General features: G+C 43.0%; 1 protein-coding gene across 1 annotated transcript in view; it reads left to right on the forward strand.

The window, feature by feature from the left end:
- Window positions 1-23,956, forward strand: part of ablim2 (actin binding LIM protein family, member 2) — a 64,430-nt gene extending 40,474 nt beyond the window's left edge. Inside the window, exons 13-24 of the mRNA XM_071517652.1 lie at window positions 424-541; window positions 1,458-1,754; window positions 2,648-2,719; window positions 6,090-6,197; window positions 7,840-7,893; window positions 10,106-10,143; window positions 10,406-10,514; window positions 10,943-11,001; window positions 14,299-14,359; window positions 15,559-15,566; window positions 15,713-15,793; window positions 23,446-23,956. Of these exons, the coding sequence (XP_071373753.1) occupies window positions 424-541; window positions 1,458-1,754; window positions 2,648-2,719; window positions 6,090-6,197; window positions 7,840-7,893; window positions 10,106-10,143; window positions 10,406-10,514; window positions 10,943-11,001; window positions 14,299-14,359; window positions 15,559-15,566; window positions 15,713-15,793; window positions 23,446-23,559 (1,119 nt within the window). The 3' untranslated portion in view covers window positions 23,560-23,956. The remainder of the gene's footprint in view (window positions 1-423; window positions 542-1,457; window positions 1,755-2,647; window positions 2,720-6,089; window positions 6,198-7,839; window positions 7,894-10,105; window positions 10,144-10,405; window positions 10,515-10,942; window positions 11,002-14,298; window positions 14,360-15,558; window positions 15,567-15,712; window positions 15,794-23,445) is intronic.
- Window positions 23,957-24,402: the final 446 nt, after the last annotated feature.

Raw genomic sequence — 24,402 nt, forward strand, 5'->3', positions numbered from 1 at the left:
TAATAAAGTTACATGAGGATCAAGGTTAGACCTAACCCTAAGCCTTGGTCAGGGTTAATGTTGGGGTTAGGAGTCAGGGTGTAAATGTCAACTTGAATTTCCTCACAAGTATAGTAATATGAGACTCTGTGTGAGTGTTTTTGATCCATGTTTTGGTTTTTATTCTCTTTTTTATTTGCTTATTGGTAACAGCTCACAGCTCTCTCTGCCCTTGGACATTACAGTATGCATATTTTCCCAGACATTTGTGTTATCTTGATGTATGCCTCGTGCAGCGTGATTGATCCGTCTCATTAAAAACGTATCAGAGATGGAGACTTGCCAGCATTCCTTTCCGATACTGTGATTATGAAATGACTCGGCGCTTGTTTCTCAGTCGTATGCATTAATGTCTCCACTTCATGTGTGTGTGCGTGTGTCTAGGGCGATGGGGAGAAGTCGCCCCGTCAGAGGAGGCCCTCCAGCCCCAGCTCCAACAGCTCTCTGGGGGGTTACGGACGTTACACCCCGTCCCGCTCCCCCCAGAATTACAGCCGACCAGGTACACACACACTCACACACACACACACATCACACATGACGACACCCCACAACAGATATTTCGCTGTTGTCACGTGAAAACTTTGAAGTTTGGTGATTTTTATGTTTTAAAGCTGCACTGGGCGACTTTGCACTTTGGCGGCCCCAAGTGGCAGCGAGAGATAATTGATTGAGTTTTTGAATTGAAGGACTTCATTACCCAGAAATCATGTAACATTACATCAGTAAACTGCATTCTCCTCGGTCCTAAATTTCTTCTTATGAAACACATTTGATGAACTCAAAAATGAATGGCTGTCTTTTCGTGGTTCCAGACATTTTGAAGATACAAGGGTTTCACCTGACAGCAGCATTAAATTCTTGTTCGATACATAACATTATTTGCAAAGACTAGAAGTATTTACCTATTATTGTTCTGTTTTAATTATTATAAATCCTATACTGTCTTGTCCTGACTCATAATAATTTCAGTGTTGCTCCATTTCACACCTTAAGTCTTCCTGTGCCTACATTTCATGAATTCTCCTTCCATTCTGCTCTTTGACTGAGATGGAAGAGCTTATTTGAAGACATAGTATTACTACATAATAGATTCCTGTCACTCCTACAAAATCATGGTTTCTCAAATTTAGACTTAGATTTAGATTTAGATTTTTGATCAATATTGGCAGCTGTTATGTTTGTACACCGGTGAAAATTAGGTTGATTAACAAATTCACGATCCAGCTTCCTTGTGTGCTATCGACATTTTGTGAAGTGATGAATTCTTCATTGACAAATGACCGAAAAGAACTAAAACCACAACTTTATTTTGAATGATTTGCACTTTTGCTATGTTTATCAATGCCAAAGACTTTATCAGCAATTAATTTTTCCATTGTCTTAATATCTTTCATATGATCTGATTGGACATTCAGGGCCAGAACAATGCCTTGGCGGTAGATACAGCAGCCAGGCCCGTGACTCCAGCTCCCTTCCTTTGCCCCCGGCCTCCATGGGTGGTGTTAAATACCCCTCCACCTGGGCTAGGGACTCATCCTCCCTCCCCATGTACTACTCGGGTGGGGCTGAAGGTAGCGGTAGTGTTGGTGGTGGTGGTGGTAGTGGCAAGTATTCGCCCATACCGTCAGGGGGCAGTGGAAGCTTGTCGCTACAGCTCAACCCCACCACCCTGGCCATGCTGCAGCAGCACAACTACATCCCTTACTTCAGAGGTACCAGAGCACGCTGAGACAGGGGCCAAGACCTAGTCCAATACAGATGACGGACAACTTGCTGAAATCATTGCTGCTGGCACACAGCACAAACCTCTCCGAAAAGATTTTAAGAATTCATTAAAAAATGCCGCATTTTCTGAAATATTTCATTTCATTTGTTGAAGTTGCTCTTTGGTTTCCGGGTTGCTGTTTTCTATGCAAAAGAAATAGTTCCAAGGTAGCCTACTCTTCAAGCACAAAATTAAAAAAGCTAAATTACATAGCTACTTTTGTTCTTGAAGAGTCTCTTGGAACTCAGTCTAACAACAAGTCCTCAGGTCATGAAACCTGCTCAACCCATAAACGACCATGTAACCTTTCTATTCAAGATCAAAAACATTGAAACGCAATAAAACTCTAGTTCCAGCAGCAAGGTGCTGGTCCGCTCCGTATTCGACTGAGATTAAAGTCCTGATGTGTGGAGTGCTGTGATACTCATGGTAGTCGGCCCTGCCGTTTGGTACTGACCTCACTTCGCATGGGCTGTGGTTAAGCACCAAATTAACCATGTGTTGGAAACTCTCACTCTGGGTCCCTGGGTTCACCATCGGCCCATGAGTCATAATGGGAAACAGAACGTCTGGCCTGGTGTGCGCTGCCTTTGGGTTGATCTGCTGTAACTATTGTTTGATCACTGATGAACGATTATTGATGTTAAATGTGGAACTACAGCCATCACGCTATCTGTTAATGCTACATCTGATCACGATACCGCAATTCCCTGAAATCAACATCACAAACCAGTATTATACCCATTCCCCTTGCACGACGTTGCCCCTACAGACAGGTTTATCGTATTCAACCACCTCCCTTTGCTTCATCTTTTCCCATCCCTTGACCCCGCCCCCCAGGGTTCAAACAGGACCCCCTACCTGACCCTAAACCTAGGACAGCCCTGCATCTCAATTTACCTCCTCCTAACGGTAAAAGCATCGCTAGTATTTCTCTATCTGTGTCTCCCCTTCCTAGCGGAATGGTCGGCGGGTTTTGTGATGTTGTTGTCCGGTATCGTGGTGTTGTCGGGTTTCTTGGTGTGCATCAAGGTTCATGTGTAGGACCACTCAGTTTTCCCATTCTGCTTGCCCTGTTCACTTGTGTCTGTGGACGTGGTTGTCGTTGTGCATGGTCAACTTGACGTAATTATGTAGACCCGTTTGTGTTTCTGTTACATTTGGCATTATCTTTGAGAAGAAGGTGAAGGGTAACTTCTGATTTCATTTTGCTTGTCTGTTTAGATTGATGTAAACGTAATTGTTTGCCTGCCTTTGACTTCTACCTTGTTGTTTTTTCTGAATGATCCCTTGTTCACTGTCATGTGTCAGCCTTTATCCCTTTGGTGTCAAAACGGTTTTGTCCTTGAGGTGACTTTACAGTGCAGGTTTCTTATTTTGATGACGGAAGAATAGGTCAATTGAGCTTTTTTGATGGGGTGACGTAAATCGTCTTGATGGAGTTTGTGGTTTTGACAAAAGCACATAATAAATGTCATAAAGTATTGCTTATCGTCAAATGCATGCCTTGAAAACAACTCCCTTGACCGAAGCATTGACAAAGACAGACATGTTTTAACTGCAAGCCTAGGAGATAAGACCGAGGAATCACTCAGCATGTTTCTTCACAAACTTAGCAGCACAGTTAGCCAGACCGCAGACATCTAGCCTTATAGCCATCTGCAAGTTTTATCATCAGCAAGTTTTACAAGAGCCAAGGGTAATTTAAAATCACACTTTGGGATTGTATTCTGGCTGACTTTTTACTGCAGGATTACGGACAGTTTCAGGAGCAGATGCATATTAGTCTCTGAGTACAGATGTTCAGTCAGTTAAGACTCGAGTTAGGGTGAAGAAATAACAGAGATGAACAGTATGGTTCTTAAAAATTCTTGTTACACTGCTAATTTGGAAAGTTTCATACATTCTTAAACGGTTCTAAAAGCTCGAGAGAACCTTTCTAAAAGGGTCACAGCACCAAAAAGGGTCCTGCTGTGATGAAAGCCAAAGAACCATTTTTGGTAGAGCGTTGGAAAAATGTTTTCCCTAACATATAGCTGTGCGTGCCTGAGCCCTGAAATAGAGCGATTAAAGGGAGGGAGGGAGAGAGGGAACGAAAGACAGATAGAAAGGAATGAGGCTGCATTCGAAACATTTGCACAGAAAATCACGAACGCGCGGTCCAGGGTTTCGGCGGTTTTTCCATGAAAGGGCGGAGAGGCTGAGAGTTAGGTTCTCCAAGGGGAAGATGAAAGAGAGGAGGGGGGAACGGAGGGATGGAATCGCCAAGCGGGCCGAGCTGTAATTTGGGGTCTGGTTGCCAGTTGCAGTGGCATGTAACGCACTGGGCCGCCGGCCTCGTTCAGGCCCTAGCGGTTCCTAACACGGCGTGAAAGAGGGCTGTTTGTTTTCATGCAATGGGCCGCCCTTTTAATGAGCTATCAGGTTCACTACATAGAAGTAACTGTGGTAGTGGGCAGTTTATAAGGCTTGTATACTCTTTGAAACACTCTCTGGCTCTTGGGCAGTTTAGGGACACAGTGAGGGAGAGATGAGGCAATGAACTCGACATTTAGAAGGATGAATAATGCATGCTTTTACATTTGTGTCCCTGATTGTATGTTAATGATGCCAAGAAATTCTCTTATCTCTTGTTATTGCATTATTGGTTTTTAATTAATGAATGGCCACCACCTATTGTCCAGTATTATAACGCATCCCCTCCCCAAACTCCCCGAGCCTCCGTCACCCCTTACCTCAGCTCCAGCTGTTTGTGTGGAGGATCTGCCCCTCCTGTACACCCAGACCTGCACTAACAGCACTCTAGTGTGTGTGTGTGTGTGTGTGTGTGTGTTTGTGTGCGCGTAGAGGATCACTCCCGCACTAACAGCACTATGTGTGTGTGACAGTGATCTAATCCTCTTGCATCCGGATCGCTGCCTCTCTATCTTAAGGGAGAGGAGTGTGGGTTCAATCGACTAACAATGTCTCTCTCTCTCTCTCTCTCTCTCTCTCTCTCTCTCTCTCTCTCTCTCTCTCTCTCTCTCTCTCTCTCTCTCTCTCAGAGCTGTGGATGTAGAGTGTTTATTAGTTTTGGCCTCTAAGGTGTCGGTGACTCCATCACCCAGCCTGTCTGTAACATAACACATTGGGGTGGGCCCTGGTCATGATCAAAGACACACACACGCACACACACACACACACACACACACACACACACACGTATATAGATTCATACACAAATGCTTGAGCTTTTGCATATACACACGTTTTTGAATGCAGATGTGCACATGAAGATACAGTACAGACACACACATACACACACACACTTGCACATGCATGCATAGTACAGACGCTCATACAAGCGCGCATGCATGCCACTCCCTACTCATGCACACACAAAGAGGAGTTGTTGTAGGAATTCACCATGTTTTTGGGAGACTGGACCGTTGGTCAACTGTTGTTAAATAATAAGAACATAGACGCCCAAAATCATCCATGTGTACCCCGCAGATCATTGGCTCTGATGCTCCATGCTAACACTTTAGCATACACTATGTTGAGTGATAGTAGGTTCCATGCTCCACTATGAGTGATACTAGGTGACTAACAATAGCTCAAATGTGAGAAAACAAGAAGTTAAGATTTATCTCTAAAGCTGAATGGTAAGTAGCCTAATTTAAATGATATGGTTAGTTTTAGAGCTGCTACAAGTTAGTGCTAGTGGCCTTCTACCACATGTATGCTAAGTGTTAGCATGGAGCCCACTATCACTCAATAGTGTATGCTAAAGTGTTAGCATGGAGCTGCTATCACTCAACATAGTACATGCTAAAGTGTTAGCATGAAGCCTACTATCACTCAACATAGTGTACGCTAAAGTGTTAGCATGGAGCCTACTATCACTCAACATAGTGTAATGCTAAAGTGTTAGCATGGAGTGCTGGTGCCAATGATCTACTGGGAACACATGGATGATTTTGGTGTCTATGTTCTCATCATTTAACAGGAAGTTTACCAGCAGGACATTCTACCAAAAACTCTTCCAAGATAATGATATAGTGTCAAGATGATAAACATCAATGCAGTAAATGGCTGGGTTATCAAGTCACCTGCGTAAATAGAGTAATAGCCACAGCTTCTTACTTCATACATCAACAAACCTACCATAACTCTGCCTCTTTGCCCCCTTCTTGTCTCCCAAATCCTTGTCTGCCAAACCCTTGTCTCCCAAACCCTTGCCCTCTTACCCTCATACCCCCCTCCCCACCACCTCTATGCCTCTTTCCTTCCCCAAATGGAGGCAGTGAAAGTGGTCGGAGCACCCCCAGCTTATCCACCTATTCCGACGGCAAATCCCCCTCCTCCACTTCTACATACGTGGCTGCCCCCCGGCATTTCCACGTACCAGGTAGGCCATAACTGCACCGCTTGGCTCGCAAACTCATCTCTGACCCCCTACACCCCCCTCTTTATCTTTACCTTTCTAGAGAGTAGGCTGATATTGCTTCTAGACAGTGACATGGGGTGGTAAATATAAAAGTTGGGTAAGCTATGAGCTCCAGTCAATGATCATCATATAAGGCAGACAACCACCAATATGAACAAATAGCAAATCAAATACATTTTCACTATCAGTTTGATGGCAGTCCATTCTCCAAATAAAAAGGTTGGGTAACCTGAGTTTAGGTGGGTTTACCATCCACTACATCCCTGCTTATAGATGCTGATCTCAAGCCAATTTGGAGGGTCTCACAATTAATGTTTAAACATAGAATCAAGGATAGGAAAGCTGATTTCTTGTCAGTGGTTCAGGGGTAACCTTTTATTTTCTAGCGCACTGGACTTCCTTCTTTCCAGGTTCCTGCAGGTACAACCAGGCAACCCATCGCCAGTTACTAAATGTGTGGGATATTTAGTACCATAAATTCATTTTATTGTCTTTATTTTGTACTTTATACAATGTTGTACAATGTTTGCTTCTTGCCTCTTGCTTTTGGATTTTCTCTCCTCATTCTCTCAACTGCTTGCTAAGCAGCAACGTGAAATTGTAAAAAGCCAATTTCTTTTTGACACAGCGATGATCTGACACGGGATTGCATCACTTATCATAAAATTTGCAATACACTTTGACAGGAGTTGACATGTAACAGTGTATCGTTCATTACTTTCAGTCTCCCACAAAGGAAAATCCCTTTGATCCAAACAGATTGTTCCCATTGACAATTACACTGTCAGTCATGCAAAGGGGGGAACTCCCAACTTGGAAGCAAGTTGAGCGGAAAAAACAGAGCCAACGATTATCCACTTAATGGCTTTCCTAGTCATCGTCCTTATTGCTTTTATATGGATATTGTTTCAGAGGCTGGCAGGGACTGAAACAAGCCAGAGAAATGACCCACATGTGTTGTTTTATTGTGAGTCATGTTTCTGGTGTGGCTTAATGTGTGACAGTTGTTGCTAAGCATCTCTGACAGAGGCCCGTCTGGGTCCACCGACACTGAGATGGATTAGATCAGCCTCAGGGAAAAACATACTGTCCCCATTATCCCCCGGAGGCACTTCATCTAACATTTCAGTTAATGCAACCAGACTTTTATTTACTCCTATCTGTTTGTGTATGTTAATATTATTAATTTGTGGTGAAGATCTGTATGATTATATTCAGGAAATTGGTGTAAAGAATGCTCATATGAGAAGATTCTTTGATGTCTTGGGAAAATGTCTTCATTGTTTTTTGAATGTCAGTGAATTTTCTGCATCAAATGCCCCATTTCACATCAACAAAGACCAACAAAATGATATATTTTGAATATGTTGCATGAATAATACCAAAAAATGCTGACGTTTCTGATGTGCCATAATAAAAATGACGAATGTCTTGTGTCGAATCGAGCTATGCCGCCCCTCCTTTGGCTTCTTCAAAATATCTCATCCCTCGATAACTGCTAACTCATGCTTCTTTTTTCCCCATTCTCTCTCTTTCTTTCTTTCTCTCCCTCCCACCTCGGCTTCTTCCATTCTCTCTCCTCTGCCTCTCCTCCCATCTTCAGAGACTAAGGTCAAAGATAATATCTATAGAAAACCCCCTATCTACAGACAGCATGGTACAGTCCACTTCCTCTTTTAACACTTCCTCTCTTGGTCTGGTCTCTGCACGATGTGTCGCATGTCGCCTGTCAATCATTTCCTTCATTCATCCATCCCAGTTCTCCTCCCTTTTCTCCCTGCACTCGTCTAATAGCCTCCATGGATTAGACCCATTCTATGCTATAAGATCTACTTACTAGACAAGTGCAGAATCAAAAAGGGTGGAAAATTGGGACACAGGGCCAATTTTATGACAAAATGCACCAAAAATCCATCTAATCAGTTTATGGAGATAGTGGAGTCCATTTGAGCAATGCAGCTCAGAGGTCTTGATAAAAGAAACTATCACAAGACTATGATTGTACCTGTGACCCTGCTCCAGGATCAGATGCCCTTCCCTCTAAAATAATATTTTACTTATTTTAAAGCTACACTAGGCAAGATTTTTTTGGCCTATATGCCATAAAAGAAGTTATCTCGGGTATGGACACTTCTCCACCTACCAACGGAAGAGTTGTCCCAAGTTGTCTTGGAGAGAATGAACTTCTCAAAAAAGCGAGAACAAAGAAGTATCTTTAAAGTTTGAGATGGACAGTGTGCTTGACGTTGCACAATCAGTTAAGACGCACAGCTGTTCATTTTCACAGCAGTTTCTATCGGCTTTGTGCTATAGACCATAGCAGCGTTTGAACATGATGCGTTGTTCTCTCAATGAACCTTGGGGCTTCTCATTCGTTCTCGTCGGCCATGTCACCTTCTGATGCTTCCTCGATTGGCAAGACAACTTTCAGGATCTATATATGTCCTCCATCCTTGTGTTCTTCGTATTATTATTTTGTAATCGTACTTCAGCAGTTAGATTACGTCAAACGTGTCATGGAGGACACAAGAACTCACAAGAACAAAGATTGATTCTGCAACAGCAGAAAGCGAACGCTCCGTCCAGAGAAAGGACGGACTCGCCAACGCTAGATCTTTTTCCTCTCGCGTCCCTTTGGTATCCCTTTGGTATAAAGTCATGTTACATGATTTCTGCGTATTGAAGTTCCCATTTTTTGGACTTCAATATTCAGAACAGTTACCTCTCCATGCTATTTGGAGCCACCAACGTGCAAAGTTGCCCGCTGTAGCTTTAAATTAACCACTAGAGGGAAGAGTGTAAAACTGATCTTAGCTCATTTGTTTTCAATGACCCATCTTCAGTTTTTTTGTGTTGACATTTTTTTAATTTCAAGAATTTTGTTGCCTGATTTGCAATACAGCAACACATTGATAATCCAACCCATTTGGAATTTAAAATGATTCTTGGGATTGTGGCCCTTGGGTATTGATTTGCTCATCCCGTCCACATGTCTGCATCCATCTCACCAGCTCATCGGTTGGTTTTAGTCGTGATGCCATGACTGTATGTCCACTGTGTGTGGTTGCAAACATGAATCACTTTGTATGGTTGTGCTGATCACTGTTTCAATCACCGTGTCTCTCCCCTAACCATTGTTTGTGTGTCTACATTACGTTGTACGGTTTTTGCAATTGTTGCACTCAAGCCATATGGTGTGTATCTGAACGAAGGCAGGCTTAGCGGATCACGAAGTAGCCCAGAAAGTATGACCGCACGAGTCCAAGGAGCTCTTATCGCCTGTATCGCACAACGAAATATCATTCATCTTTATCAATGATGACAAGTAAATCAGCCGCATATGGCATACTTCAGATTTATGAGCTGGCTGTCGGCAGTTTAGATTGTATGCATTCAAGCAGACATGAGGTCACTGACAAGGGAATGTATTGTGGCGTATGCTGTCCGTCTGCCCTAGAAAATGAATGCATGTAGATCTCAAACACCGCTCCCCAAACTCCTTAACCTTGGAGCTGTGTAAACTGACATTACTTTTGAGTCAACATGATTTTAGCTGAGTCACTAGTTTGGTCCATTGGTCTTCTTACCCAATATGTGACGAGAGGATTGGCACCAAAATCATCTCTGTCCCTCTGGTAGATAGTTCTGTCCAGTGCGCATGCTAACGCTTTAGCCTACAATATGCTAAGTAACCCTAGGCGATGCATTTGGAGCTCCCCTTAGATGCTGTCCGCTGTTGATGATGTCATAATCCCAGGCTGATTTATGCCTTGGCCACAGTGTGTTAGTAGTGCAGTAACAGTGGAGCTGCGAGGCAGATGATACAGCACATTAACTGTGACATCCTGTAACATCTGACTGTTTTACAGCCTCTAGAACATCCTGGCAGGATGGGGAGGACGGCAAGGTGGGTCTATGGTGTGTGTGTATGTGTGTGCGTGTGTGTGTGCGTGTGTGTGCGTGTGTGCGTGTACGCTTATGTTTCTGAACACGTCAGTCTTTTTCTCTGTCCATATCTGCCTTTTTCAGTCACTGTTTCTCAAACTTTACAGATGCATCCATTCATTCTAATTCACTAACTCATACGTTTCCATCATCCATCCTTCTTTCCATCCCTATCTCTCTCTTTCTCCCCGTCTCTCTCTCTCTCTCTCCCTCTCTCTCCGTAGAGGACCAGTTGGATGATCTTGAAGAACGAGATCGACGGACAGACGGGTCCAGAAGACCTGGATCCCCGCAAGTCGACCTGCAGCCTGCCCACCGACACCTCCGAGCCCAGTGAGTAGCCAATCACAAGCTCAGCCTGGCCAGACCGCCACCGATCAATTCGTATTATGGGTTGTCAGATCAAATAAAATCACCCAATGAGCTGTGAGAGACTGAGCAAGTTGTTTAAGCAATAAGCCACAAGAGACCATGAATTTGTTAGCCATGATAGGACTGTATTAGAAAGAACGGTTGCAAATGTTCAATAAATTTTATTGTTCATCAATACTAGTAAGGTAGTAATAAAATATAGTTCTTGAGCAGTGGCTGAAGCACCACATATGCACCGGTATGACTAGTGATTTTCGGTTTGTCCATTAATATTCAAAGGAACTGAATCAGCCAATGAGAACTGAGGATCAGGGCTTTTCCATTTTATATAGAATGTTTTGCATTTACATAATAAGTGTCTTTTAATAAATGTCTTTTTCTCTTGGCAGATTTCCCCTACAACAAGTCTGCTTCCTTACCCGGCTATGGAAGGAACGGCATCTACAAGGTGAGCTTCCATGCTTGCATACCTTAAAACTTAATTCAATAAGGAAGTAGTTAAAAAAAACTCCTTGTGTTCAGAGCTCAAAGTGATGCTTTCTGACACATCAGCCAAAGACTTCCATTGCGTGATTGGCTGCTTCAGTGAGGACCGTTAGAGACAAATTAAATTTATTCGACAAAATAAGACTGTCCGCCTCAAGCGAGCGTAAAACCATTTTTGCGAGGAATCGAGGAAATTGAATCAAAAGTTGCGTTCCGTTCGGCTTTTCAAATTCAATACATCGCACTGTAATTCACATCAAAATGCTTGGATGGAAAAGCAGCTATTGTGAGGCTAAGGTGCGGTGACTGTGGAGAAAAAGTAAAGGGAAAAACTGAACTGAGCTGTTCTCCGTGGCTCCCATGAGGTCACTGGAGTCTGTGCGATATTGATTCAGGCTTCACATCTGAGAAGCATTGCTTCCCTCTTAGGGGAGCTGAATCATGGCATCATGGCATAAGTCACTTGAGGCTCTCAGTGCTGCCAGAGGAAAAGCATTCGAACACACACACACACACACACACACATATTGTATTACTGTACTTATGAGGACCTTCCATGAAACCCTCACCCTACCTAACCCTAACCCTAACCCTAACCCTAACCCTAACCCTACCTACCTATTATCCTAAGCCTTATCCTAACCTAGTTTAAACCCATTCCTAATTCCAATCTTAACCCTAAACCCAAGCTCTAACCCGAAATCAGCCTTAACCTTACCCCTAAACCTAATCCTAATTCTAATCTGAACCCTTAACCCCAGTTCTGATCCTAAACTGGCCTCTTGTAGAACTTAAAACCAGCAAAATTGCCTCACTTTGGAGGATTTTCCTCATCTCATCTACTCCACCTCATCCACATTTGGTACACACAAGTACACACATACTGTATACACACACACACACACAGCACTTGGTCGTCCCTCTTGGCTCCAGGCTGTGTATATTTCCACCTAAACCCACATGACACAATACCCTACCCCTAATTAAACCTAGCTTTAACCAGCGCTTTAGTCTCTCTTTGTTCTTTTTTCTGATTCTGGCCTCGCAGAATAAAGGTTGGGTTCTTAAAGCCTTGGCAGGGGTGCGCTTGATTTGTGTTGGCCGTCCTACTGAGAGTCCTGGAGCGTTCGCTGAGGTACTGGAAAGTGACTCGTTAAGGGCAGGGAGGTGTGCCTGTCGCCATAGTGAGGGGGATTAAGCCAAGCACACACGCAGATTAGAGGAGCCTTTAAATCTTGCTCTCTGGGCTTTGCTGGTTCATTAGAGAAGGTGCTGGTGTTCTGATCTGCCAGCTGTAATGTTTAAGATCACTAGGTGGTGCTGTTTCTCCGGTATTTGTCTTCAGAGTCTATATTAGATAGTTTAAATCAGTGGTTATCAACCTTTTTTGGCTTTGGACCCCTTAAAATGAAGCAATGCCTACTCACAAGTGGTGAAGACTTCAACCAAAGAAGGAGGAGGATTTTCCTTTTCAGGTTGTTTGATTTGACTATCAAAGGAAGCCTAGAGACTGAAAGCTATTCTGTATTTCACAAGCAAAAAGCAAAAATTAGAGAAAAATAAGACAAAATAGACGATAGATGATAATGCATTTGTATAGCAGAAAATTCATCTTACAACCACCTGGGGGCGTCCTGACCCCCAGGTTGAGAACCACTGGTCTAAAATTCATAGGTGGAAAAGTCATAGGTGTTTTTTCCTCCAGATTGATTTCCTTTGCAGCAGCCTACTCCACTGTAAGTACTATAGACAAGGTTGTACTGAGGGGGATTGTAACACTAGGGCCAATGGATTTTAGGGGTCTAAGGAAAGTCCAATAAGGCTATTTCCTTGCCTGAGTTTGAAAATCTATCAGCACAGGGTAGATAAAGTCATGGAGGGGCATTTTGAAAGCTGAGATATTTCAATTCTAAAATTCAAAACAGCCGTCAATCGACTGGGGTTGTGGCATTTCTAGTGTTAAAGGGTAGCACAGCTCTTGTCAGCTCAGATAATAGGATGCATCCTCCGCAGTAATAGAGGTTTTTAGGAGGAAAAGTGAGGGGAAATAGCAACTTAGGTCCACAAAATCCTTTTGGTCACATCACCCACTGTATGTACAGTAACCAAATAGGTCTCTGATCTGACCTATACCGCGGCTTTGCGAATCTGTCCTTGACAAATGAACTGTCCCCCCCCCCCCCCCCCCCTCCACTAATCAACACAGGGAAACCACAGAGTAGCATTTAAGAACGTTTAAATTGTTTTGCTCGGGTTCAGCTTTCTCTCTTTTTTTCCATATCAGATTACACAGGGATCAGGCAGTACCATTCACTCTGCACAGGCGGGCCTTTTGGTTTATTATGAAGATGCTGATACTGCGGGGGGGGGGGGGGTATTTAGTCTATTATCTAATGATGCGGTATTGCTGCTCTCCCTGTGTGTTTGTTGATGGATGGAGGACAGACAGACAAAACAGAACGGAGAAGGAAATGAAAGCTCAGGGCGGCCCGCGACGGATTTATGGCGCAGTGTATATTGACCTATCTTCCACTTGCTGACATTGCCGGCTAGTGTTGTTGACATGGTGGGTTTTTGTGTTTTGGAAGCAGAGGCATTGAAGGGAGGTGGGGTTTTGTGATGAAATGGGGGGCTGTGTAGCAAAAAAAAACTTTTGCATGCTGCTCAACACTCCCTTTAACTCTAAACACTAAGTTGCTGTCAATTGATGGCTGATTTGAATTGTAGTTATAATTTTTTAATTACATCATTGCTTTCAAAATGTTCCTGCATGACATTAAATTGGTCACTGTTAATTTAAGTGTGCAAATCAACACTATGACTATGAGCTTATATTAGTCCACACCCATCAGAGTTCATTTAACAATGTTAGATAGCTTTGAATAGCCGCCCCAGGGCAATTTCAGCTCTATAAGTGGACAAATAACTCTCCAATCAACACTTGTCAACTTGAAAAGTGTAGCGTGACCCAAAGCTGATCTTTCTTTTCTCCTCATTCACCTCTTAAACTTAGTGACACCCACGTGATACAAGCTCACTATTAGTGCGTGGGACGTACTTCCTCTCGGTCACCCGGAAAGAATGTGAGCAAATGAAGGGCAACAACACGAGCGGTGACTAAAAGGCTTTCAGCTGAACCCTGGCTTGAGAAAGACCAGGACTGTAAAATATGGCGAGATGGAGCAGGCCATCTGAACGGGTCTGTCCATGGTCATGATTGTGTGTGTGTGTGTGTGTGTGTGTGTGTGTGTTCCTCCAGGCTGCAGAGATGGCCGAAGATGATGTGGACCCAGACTCCCACAGCTGGGGAGGCATGAGAGGTGAGAATGGAAATGAATCTATTAATCTTCTATTTCTCTATTTAGCTCTTATGTTACTTATGTTGCTTTTCCTAGCACTCGTTCTAACATGATCGTTCTATCGTAATAGCAATATTATAAGATCACTAAGACCCTGACCTTTGACCTCCTCACTATTGGTTGCTTGCGAACTTATTCTACTGTTGTAATGTATTATTCATATATCTATAATACAATTAATATTTATATAATACTACTTCTCAGCAAACACTTCTACAGTGTATAAAATACACCTCTTACAATTGTGCAAAAGAGAGTGCAACTCAATATTAGGATTGTGTTCTTAATATTTTTTACACTCTCTTCTTAGATCTGTCATATTTATGCTATCATGTTAAAGCTCAGCATTTGTGTGTTGATAAGCAGATGTCATATGATGATGTGACTTTAAATCACATTCATATCACACATTCACATCCTATATCAGGTATCATACTAAAATAGTATAGAATAAATAGCATAGGGACACATTATATCAAGTTGTCTCATAAGTGGTTTAGGGTAAATGGGGCAGAAAGGCACACTAGTGTCCTGTAACAGCACTGAACCCCTGCCTCTTCACTTATTGTAAGTCTCTGGATAAGAGCATCACCTAAATGCCTAAAATGTAAAATGTAAGTACAGATCTAAGATCAGCGTACAATCCCCTGATTAAAATGTGAAGCATTGCAGTTCTGGCTGCAGATCAGTGACTAGAGGTAACAGCGTAGAGGAATGATGTCATTTTTCCAGCTGCGGAATTATTGTGTGTGTGTGTGTGTGTGTGTGTGTGTGTGTGTGCGAGTGTCACATGCTCTCAAAGCTGTCTGCTTCAGCTCCTGCTGTATCTCAGCTAAAGAGTGAGTGGACAGGATGCCAAGCTCATAACAGCATTGTGCGTGTGTGTGTGTGTGTGTGTGTGTGTGTGTGTGTGTGTGTGTGCACGCGCAGAACAACAGTTTATAACGCCTTTGACGTCGTGCTCTGAAACACAATATCTGCGAGGATAATCACTTTTGTTCACAAGGTGCTGCCACGACTATTTAGCTGTAATTTATTTTCATGCTCTATTATGGTAGTTTTCATAATCGCTCTGCTATTGGAATAACAACTCATTGTTCCACCAGATTAATTCTCTCTTTCTCTTTCTCTCTCCCCCTCTTCTTCTCCTCTTTTTTCAGAATACAAGGTAAGATTTCCCTCACGTGTTAATACTTTGCACAAATGTAGTTTAATATTGTTGGCAGCTTCGCTTGGACATCAGCTTATAATTGTATTGCTTAATAAATCTCCCACAAAACTTGCTGTGTGTGTGTGTGTGTGTGTGTGTGCCAGGTCTACCCCTATGAAATGCTGGCAGTGACGCACAGAGTGAGAGTGAAGCTTCCCAGAGATGTAGATCGCACCAGACTGGAGGTGAGCTCTCCCCCTCTCTCTCTCTCACTCTCTCTCTATCGCTCTCGTCCACTGTCTTAATTTCCTCCGTCCCTTCTTCTCCCTCCTCTGTCATTTATCCCAGGTATCTGAGGCTCCTTAAAAAGTCTGAAAAAGTCTTAAATTATCTAAATATGATTTAAAATATCTTAAAGCTGCAACTTCGCACGTTGGCGGCCCCAACTGGCAGTGAGAGGTAACTGTTGGAAAACTGTTCAGCTGACTTCAATCCTCAGAAATCCTGTAAGGTCATGTCAGTAAACTGCACACAGCACGCTCATTACAGACCTAGTCGGTGATGCTTTATAACAAAGATACCAAAGGGATGAGAGAGGAAAAGATCTAATGTTAATGAGTCCAGCTTTCTCTGTATGGAGCGCTGCTCACTGCTGTTTAGGAGACACAGTCTTGGATTTCACAAGTTTTGTTTTGTCACTCCCTGTGTGTGGAAAATATTTCCTGCCAGTGACCAACACCAAAATAATAATAGTTTCTGCAAATAGGGTGAATCTACAGCATCTCAATTAGTGAGAATGGGCGGCTCTTCTCTGTTGCTGCCCCACTTTGTAATTTAAGATGATAAATGGGTAAATGGGTATATTTGTACATTAAAATATTGCCCAGTACAGTTATTAGTGGTCTTGAATTGTTTCACCCTGTAATGACTGAATTACTGAAGTTTTATTTTGATGCAAATATACAATTAGATAGCGGTGCTGACAGTGATATTCAGGGTTGTAAAGCGTTCTGAAGTGCTTCTCTGTTTGTGGAGATTTAGCTAACGACGAAAATTGGGTTGTTTGTCGGTTCAGTCGTTAGTCAACGAAACCAAGTGGGATAAAAGTGCCAGTCAAAGCTTGCAGCCATAATGTGGAAGTGCACATTTTTGGAGAAATGGATGGATGATTGCAAGTTTGCTTGCAATCATCCATCCGACACAAAGCCTGCTGTATCGTTTGCAAGAAAAAACGCAAACTATTCAAATCACAGGAATCAGAGCTGTGAAATACTCAGAGTTAAAACAAATCAAAAGTAATCCAACATTGGAAAGCAAGGCAAGTAATAAAACTTGCACTTGGTACATGCTTCATGCGTGGCTAGACGTGCGGGACCCGCAGACGTGCCATCCTGGTACCTTGGGTGTTCATGCTTCTCACACCTTCTCATGCCTGAAAGCTCCAGCACTTTAGTGGCGATTCAGTAAGATTCAGCCCTCCACAACCCCTAACAACAAAAAGTAAGCCCACCGGAATCAGCCAGAAGTTCCGGTTCCTCTTTGTCCAGCCAGTCCTGAACGGTGCTGCAGTGGACCCATCGTGGACTTCACGTCCCTAAACAATTTGTTTCCTGTGGTCCTTTTTCTTACACTCTTTGTTTATAGTTTCAGAACTTCCATTAGTTAAGTTTAAGCTATGTCTGTCTGCTTTGACAGATTTTTGTTTCTTTATTTTGGTTGTGAAATTGGCCATGAATTCAGTTCAGGTCACATTTCCCCCGTCCTTCCATCTAATAAGACTGCAGTCTCCAGTCTCTCTACCCTGTGGTTAGTCTTGTGGTGTAGCCCTGATCCTCCTCCTGTCCTGTCAAGAAGATACATGAACTTTTTTCCAGAATCTATCCCCCTTTCAAACATTTAAACCTTCAGTAACTCTACTACAAACTCCCTATGAACCCTCGATCCTGGGAATGTCGTCCCGAGAGGAGTCGGACCGTCGGAATATTGAGGTGTTACTGACGCAAGAGATGCCCTCTGCGGTCGGGAATACCACACTGGAGTCGCGTAGTCATGAGTGTGTGTGTGTGTGTGTGTGTCTGTGTGAGAGAGTTATGGATTGTATTCCAGCCTCTGTTATTCCCACCACTGTTTGGTCCTTGACCCTACAGTGCTTTGGGTTTGCAGTCCGAAGAGTGTGGAAACTCTGGGAAACTGCCTGCTGAACGAGTATCAAAACTTAGAAGTGGGATTCGCGCCCTCACCTCCATTTGGACACCACAAAACGCTGGCACCCTAAGGAGGCAGTATACTTAACCCCTTGCACCCTGATTTTCGCCTTAATTCCACTTAAGTAGCGTCATGTGTCGTGTGCATCGTTCTATACCCTTTCCCCTGTAATTCAGCATGCCATATTTGGTATCTTTGGAAACCTTGGGATCTCGACTGGAATTTAAAATAAAGTTCTGAGGGTTTGAACAAAGCTTGGCCGTGCGACATGTGTTTGTAATGATGGTGGAAGAGGTTAAAACAAAGGGGAAACTACGGTCGAACACATCGTCGCAAAAACAAATGTGTGTATACTCGCTGCGGCTTCGTATATCGTTTTGTTTACTGACTACAAGATATTAACGCATGTATACAGAGGCAATTCACCGGAAAAGGAGGTGGAGACACTTTTCCACAAGGCAACATAACCAATCATGTGATATTTTAGACCAGTTTTAGACCAGATGATTGGTGCGTGACGAATTCCACTAGTTTGGCCATGTACACACTGCGAAGGCGGAAACCAATGTATCGCCTCAGCTTCTCCTCAAACGTGTGCTTTTGTACATATGAACCAGCTGAATTTCGTTTCCACAGTAAGTACACTGCCTATAGACCATTCGGCCATCCTAATAACTAATTTGCGCGGAGTAGAAAAGATCCCACTGATCCCCATAGTTCCAGACTTTTCAGACTCCCTGTAGAACTCTTACTGTATGTTTCCATTAACGCACACTTGGCTGTCAAGCGGAATGGCTATCCAATAATATTCACATATCCATCCACGCTCTTATGACGTGTGACACTTTTTGCTCACCGTCTGATTTTACAATTTGACACTTCTGGACGTTATTTGAGTTCACACTTTGACAGTCTCCTCGAGTCGTGACCGGTGGATTTTGACGTTGGAAGCAAGCCCGACATTTCTTCCATACGTCCACAACTTGGCCCCGGTTTTCTGATGGAGTGTGAGAGTAATTAACCGGTGTGTGTGGTTTAATGTCAAGCTGCTGTTATTTTTCTAGGTCATTGCCTCTGTGGCTGCTGGTTGCCTTTTCTACTAACGAGGAGCCTTGAGGTGCTGCTCACCCACCTCAAGGAATTTCATTAGTTTTGGGTTTCAGTGGAGAGTTTTAGTGTCCCGTGATGGTCTAAATGCGGATTCAGAGGCTTTTTACACCCTGAGAAGAAGAAAATTTTGAGGGAAACACTGAATGCTTGTCATTTTGTGACATTTTTGGGCATGAAAACGGTCAAAATGGCCTTCAAAACCCATAAACCCTCCTAACCCAGCGTTCGTTCGTCCGGCCACCCTCCCTTTCTGATTGGTTGGCCGAATTTATTTGCCATATTTCTTTTATCTTTCTTTTCTTTCTTCAGACAGAAGATATGCACGAATTAAAACTTCCACCCTCCTTCACTGGCAACCTCTCTTTCTCGAGTTTACTCTTTGTCTCTCCACCTTTTCTATGATTGTATTCTTCCTTTTTGTCTTTGGTCTTACTCTCTGTCTATCTCCACTTCCTCTCTCTCAATCTTTTATCCATCTACTTAACCTATATTTATCCAAGTCAACTGGGCCCCATGCTCTTTTCCAGCAACACCCTGCTTCACATTCAATACAGTTCCTCACTTTCACACTGGGAGCTGCCCAGTACAACCACAGTCTACTACTGTTGGCCACTGAAGCAGTTTAGCGGTTAGATTGTGCCTCGTTAAAGAACACATTGACGGTAGTTGTTGTTGAAGGAGGCGAGAATGTTTCTCATTCACTTTTCCCGGCACCTTCCAGTTGGTGTGGAGTTTGAAATCTGCTTCTACCAGACTTTTTAGTTTCGACATCCAGTTCCTGTTGCCCTGTGCTCCACATTTATTCTACCACTTAAAAGCTTGTAATTGTTGAATGATTCTTACACTCCATTTTCCATTTTGATTCTGCAGCATGAGTGGTAGAAGTCAGACCTTTTCACCTTTAACTCCAGTGTACGAATGTTTGTGTGTGTGTGTGTTGGCTCATTGCAGTGGGCTGGTCTGCTTGCAACAAATTGAGTTATGAGGTGCTGATGTGTATCCTCCCCCTCTGCATCTGCACTGTCTCTGTATGTGTGTGTGTGTGTGTGTGTGTGTCATGCCTCTCGTATGCAGCGCGTCTGCTCGTCACTCCGCACACCGGGTGCGAGTGTTGTCATCGTCCCGTGGGTTTGGAAAGCCAGTCGATCCAGGCAGTAAAAACTTTATCTCCTAACGGTGATTTCAGCGGTTTTCAATTCGCTGCGATGACCGCAGAGCAAGCGGCCATCTGTAGGTGTTCCGCCAACAGTCACGCCTCACCGATCACATTCACATGACACACACTCAAACTCATAGGCATTGTGGTTTATGCAAATCAGCGGTATGCAGTTCAGACTGTTGTGCGATCGTGTTACTCTTTCAGCATAACAGCCAGGCTAGTCTTTAATGGGGTTTGACTGATATGGGTTTCTGAAGGGCGATATTTAACGATATTTTTATGTTTTGCGCCAATATTCGATATCTTGACGATTTTCATGCCAAAAAATTATAAGTATTTAGTGTTTACCACAGGATTTGGGGGCCCAGTTGACTTGGATAAATATAGGTTAAGTAGATGGATAAAAGATTGAGAGAGAGGAAGTGGAGATAGACAGAGAGTAAGACCAAAGACAAAAAGGAAGAATACAATCATAGAAAAGGTGGAGAGACAAAGAGTAAACTTGAGAAAGAGAGGTTGCCAGTGAAGGAGGCTGGAAGTTTTAATTCGTGCATATCTTCTGTCTGAAGAAAGAAAAGAAAGATAAAAGAAATATGGCAAATAAATTCGGCCAACCAATCAGAAAGGGAGGGTGGCCGGACGAACGAACGCTGGGTTAGGAGGGTTTATGGGTTTTGAAGGCCATTTTGACCGTTTTCATGCCCAAAAATGTCACAAAATGACAAGCATTTCCCTCAAAAGTGTTTCCCTCAAAATGTTCTTCTTGTCAGGGTGGAAAAGCCTCTGAAACACCATTTAGACCATCATGGGACACTAAAACTCTCCACTGAAATCCAGACAAAAGAAACTCTATGATACATTGGGCCTTTAAATGAAGAATTAATTTTCAAAAAACATACATGAACAATTAAATTAATACATAAAATGTGCAAAAAAAAAAATTTCATTGCAGGTCTTTGGATGACATGACTGGCCAATATCTGATATTTAGTAAAAGGCCAATATCAGCAAACTGATATATCAGCCTAACCCAAGTCTTTTGGCCATTCTTCAGATTCAAATACAATCTTTCTGTTATGTGGGTGAATGGTGGTGATTATGTCATCATTCAGTCATTTATCCCATGCTACGGACTAGTTTGACTTACATTATGGTTGGCATTAACTTGTCCAAGCAGAGATCTATGACAATAATAGGACCACAATAGAATGTCCTGACTAGATGAATTGGATATGAATAATAATACCTTTACTAAAACAGAACTTTGCTAAGAGTAGAGATTCTGTTCTCCTCCCCATACAGCTTTGTTGGCCTCTTTTTACTTTTTACAGCCTCACACTATTATCTTGTCAGCATGGTGAAAATTAAAAGGTATTTGGGGTGAAAACCTTGTATCTCCAAAACGTCAACTTTTCTGGAGCTACAAAAACCATCCTTGAATAAGCTTAAGCCCAAGGTTGGTAGAATTTTCGGAACCCATAGAGGAACCATGTAATCCTTCAGTTGAAATTAAAAATCAACAAAATTGGAGTTACGAGATTTTTCGGTGACAGCAATATTATTATGAAAATGGACAATTTCTGATCTGACGTCTGATTGCACACACACACACACACACACACACACACACTTACACATAAACACAGACAAGTGCATGCCCAAACACACCCCTATGCATGCAAGCAAACACACACACTCACACTCAAGCCCAATGAAGTGCACAGTACAGTATGTATCTGATAGGAAGCCCCTCCACATTCCACACTCTGCTGGAAAGCGGCCTGGTTGTTATGGAAACCAGGTGATTGGCTGTCACACAGCGTCAGCCCGCCTCTAATTTACTGTCAGTATCGTCATAGAGGCGCACAACTGCAGTTCATAGAGCAGCCTCTTTTAAAGTTTTACGATAAAGCGGCGTGTGCTTTTGTTCTGGGCCTAAATCAATACCATGCAGGTTTTTGTTCCATGGTATATTTTTGACATTTACAGAGGGGTTAGTGAGTGTTTGCAACACGAGCCAAACTGGGGTTGGACAGGACTCTTGTTTGGAGAAGCTTCTAAGGCACAGATTTCAGCTTGGTGTTTTAAACCTCAATACAGAAGGCAATGTAACGCCTCATGTGGTGAACACAGCCATGATCTTAGGCTTGGATGGATGTCTTGGTTTGTGAGTCCAATCTGACATTATGTAGTCTGGATAAAAAAATAGACTTTTGTCGTTTTCATAAACATAAGTGAATTCGATCAAGAAGAGACTCATGAAGAATTTGACCAAGAGACCAAGTTCAATGTCAACCCTAAAAGAACACAGCATTTTGACAATTCATATTAAAGCAGCTGTTTCCAACTGTTTGGAAGTGATATCAGACAGACATTTAACTCCAGATTTCAGAAAATGATGCAGGTAGCAGTTATGGAAGACTCCTTTCCTGCAAGTCCTTCTCTTTTTTCTCTGTCTCTCTCAGTCTATTACACTGTTTCCCTCTGAGCCTTCATACTGTCTCAATAATAATACTTTTTAGTTGAGTACTGACCAAGCTCGTGAAAGGAGACTTATATCTTTTGTGAAGTGAAAAAACAAAAACAAAACAGGAAATTAATATAGGATAGTTCCAGGTCCAGGTCCAGGCTGCAGATTGTAGTTTTTCTTCTACAATGATTTCTCAGAGGCGGAGCTGTTCTGGAGGCAGAAATAATCTGATTGGTTGAGTTAGTGCTAAGTGGGTGAAGCAAAAGAAACAGTCTTTTCTGGCTAAGTAACATTAGACTGAAGCCCAGTGAAAAAGGCATGAGGTAAGGGAGGAGGAAGCTAATATTATGAAGCCTAGCACTTTTGTCTATGTTAGCTAGTTAGCTTAGCTGACCTTCCAAATTCAAACAAGCCATACCAACCTATAGCGCTCTAAGTAAGCTAGTTAGCTAGCTGCTGACCTTCTGTGATCATGAATGCCATGGTCATGAATGAATGAAAAAAAAGAAGCCATTGCAATTTATATTTTTATTTATATTTTGACCAGAGTTCCTTCTTTGCTGTTCAAGTTTGCCAGTTAGCTAACTTGAGCTCTGAAAAACTGTGGTTCTTTGGCTCCGCCCATTGAGGTTTAACTCAACCAATGACATTATTCCTGCCTCTAAGAAATGTTTGTAAAACTAAAACTCCAACCACTAAAACTACAACCACTGTTGACTGTAAGTTATATAATAAAGGTATTTATGTATCCTACTCACAGTCATGCCTAGACCTTGACTTTTACACTTTTTTATATACCATTTTCTCCTTGTATCTTTGACTTCACCTAACTTTAACCCAACTTGTTACCACCCGTGGAGTTTGTTTCAAATTCTGACCTGCAGCATGTGCAACATTGCTCTCTTGCACTAATATCTTTTGCCTATTTCTGTTGTGTTTTGTTTTTTTCCCAGAGACACCTATCTCCTGAGGACTTCCAGCAGGTTTTCGGCATGACCCTGGAGCAGTTCGAGCGCCTGGCCCTCTGGAAGAAGAACGACATGAAGAAGAAGGCGCGGCTTTTTTAAAAAGAAAAACACCAACCGGCATCTCAGCAAGCGTCCGTCCTGTCCGGAGGGAGCAGAGATAACAAAAAAAACAACAACAACAACAACAACAAAACAACCCATCTGAAATATCTATATATGCACCGCCATGATACCCCTACTTTCCACCTGTAAAACGCCATGCCATCTTGCCTGTAAAACCACAGGGAGGCGCTCCGTGGGAACGTTTTTTTTCGCGATGTTGCCGCGGCGACGCGAGGCGGCGTCGGTCACCGTTAGCTTTTTGTATGCGATGTGGTCCGAATGTTTGACTTTGGCGACCTTACGGGGGAGGCGGAGGAGCTGCATTTGCATGGCCTGTGTTGACGCTCCTCGCCTCCCGCCTCATGTGATTTCTGCATCTCCCCCCCCCTTTCCATCCCGACCCGTCTCATACAGTACCCACCCCGGGCAAAAATGAAGTAACCGCTTTTTCTAATTCTCGTGCAGGCCTTCCTCCCGAGTTTCTGTGGTTCTGACCGTTTCTTGTGCATCCTCTTCAATCTCGTTTCTATCTTGAAGTATTGCATTCACAGCCAGTTTGTTTCTCAGATTCTCCGGTCCATTATCTTGTCTGTCACTACATATCATTTGCTTGCCCTTTATCTCTCTCTGTCTCTCCATCATCTTAGTTTTTCTCCCTGCACCGACTGACTGTAGCATTGCCAAGCCAGCCCCCCCCCCCCCCCCCCAGCTCCTCTACGCTACATGTTCATTTCGAAAATCTTTCTTTTTTAGTTTAGGACAGCGAAGGGACGGACTTGTTCACTGTTAAAGCACGTCAAGGCCAAAGACAGGGATGGGAAACTACATTTTGAGCTTCTG

Source organism: Centroberyx affinis, unplaced genomic scaffold, assembly GCF_046629955.1.
Source record: "Centroberyx affinis isolate AG114_WGS23_722 - 3 ecotype Tasmania unplaced genomic scaffold, CSIRO-AGI_Caff_v1 ptg000509l_1, whole genome shotgun sequence".
Taxonomy (NCBI): Eukaryota; Metazoa; Chordata; class Actinopteri; order Beryciformes; family Berycidae; genus Centroberyx; species Centroberyx affinis.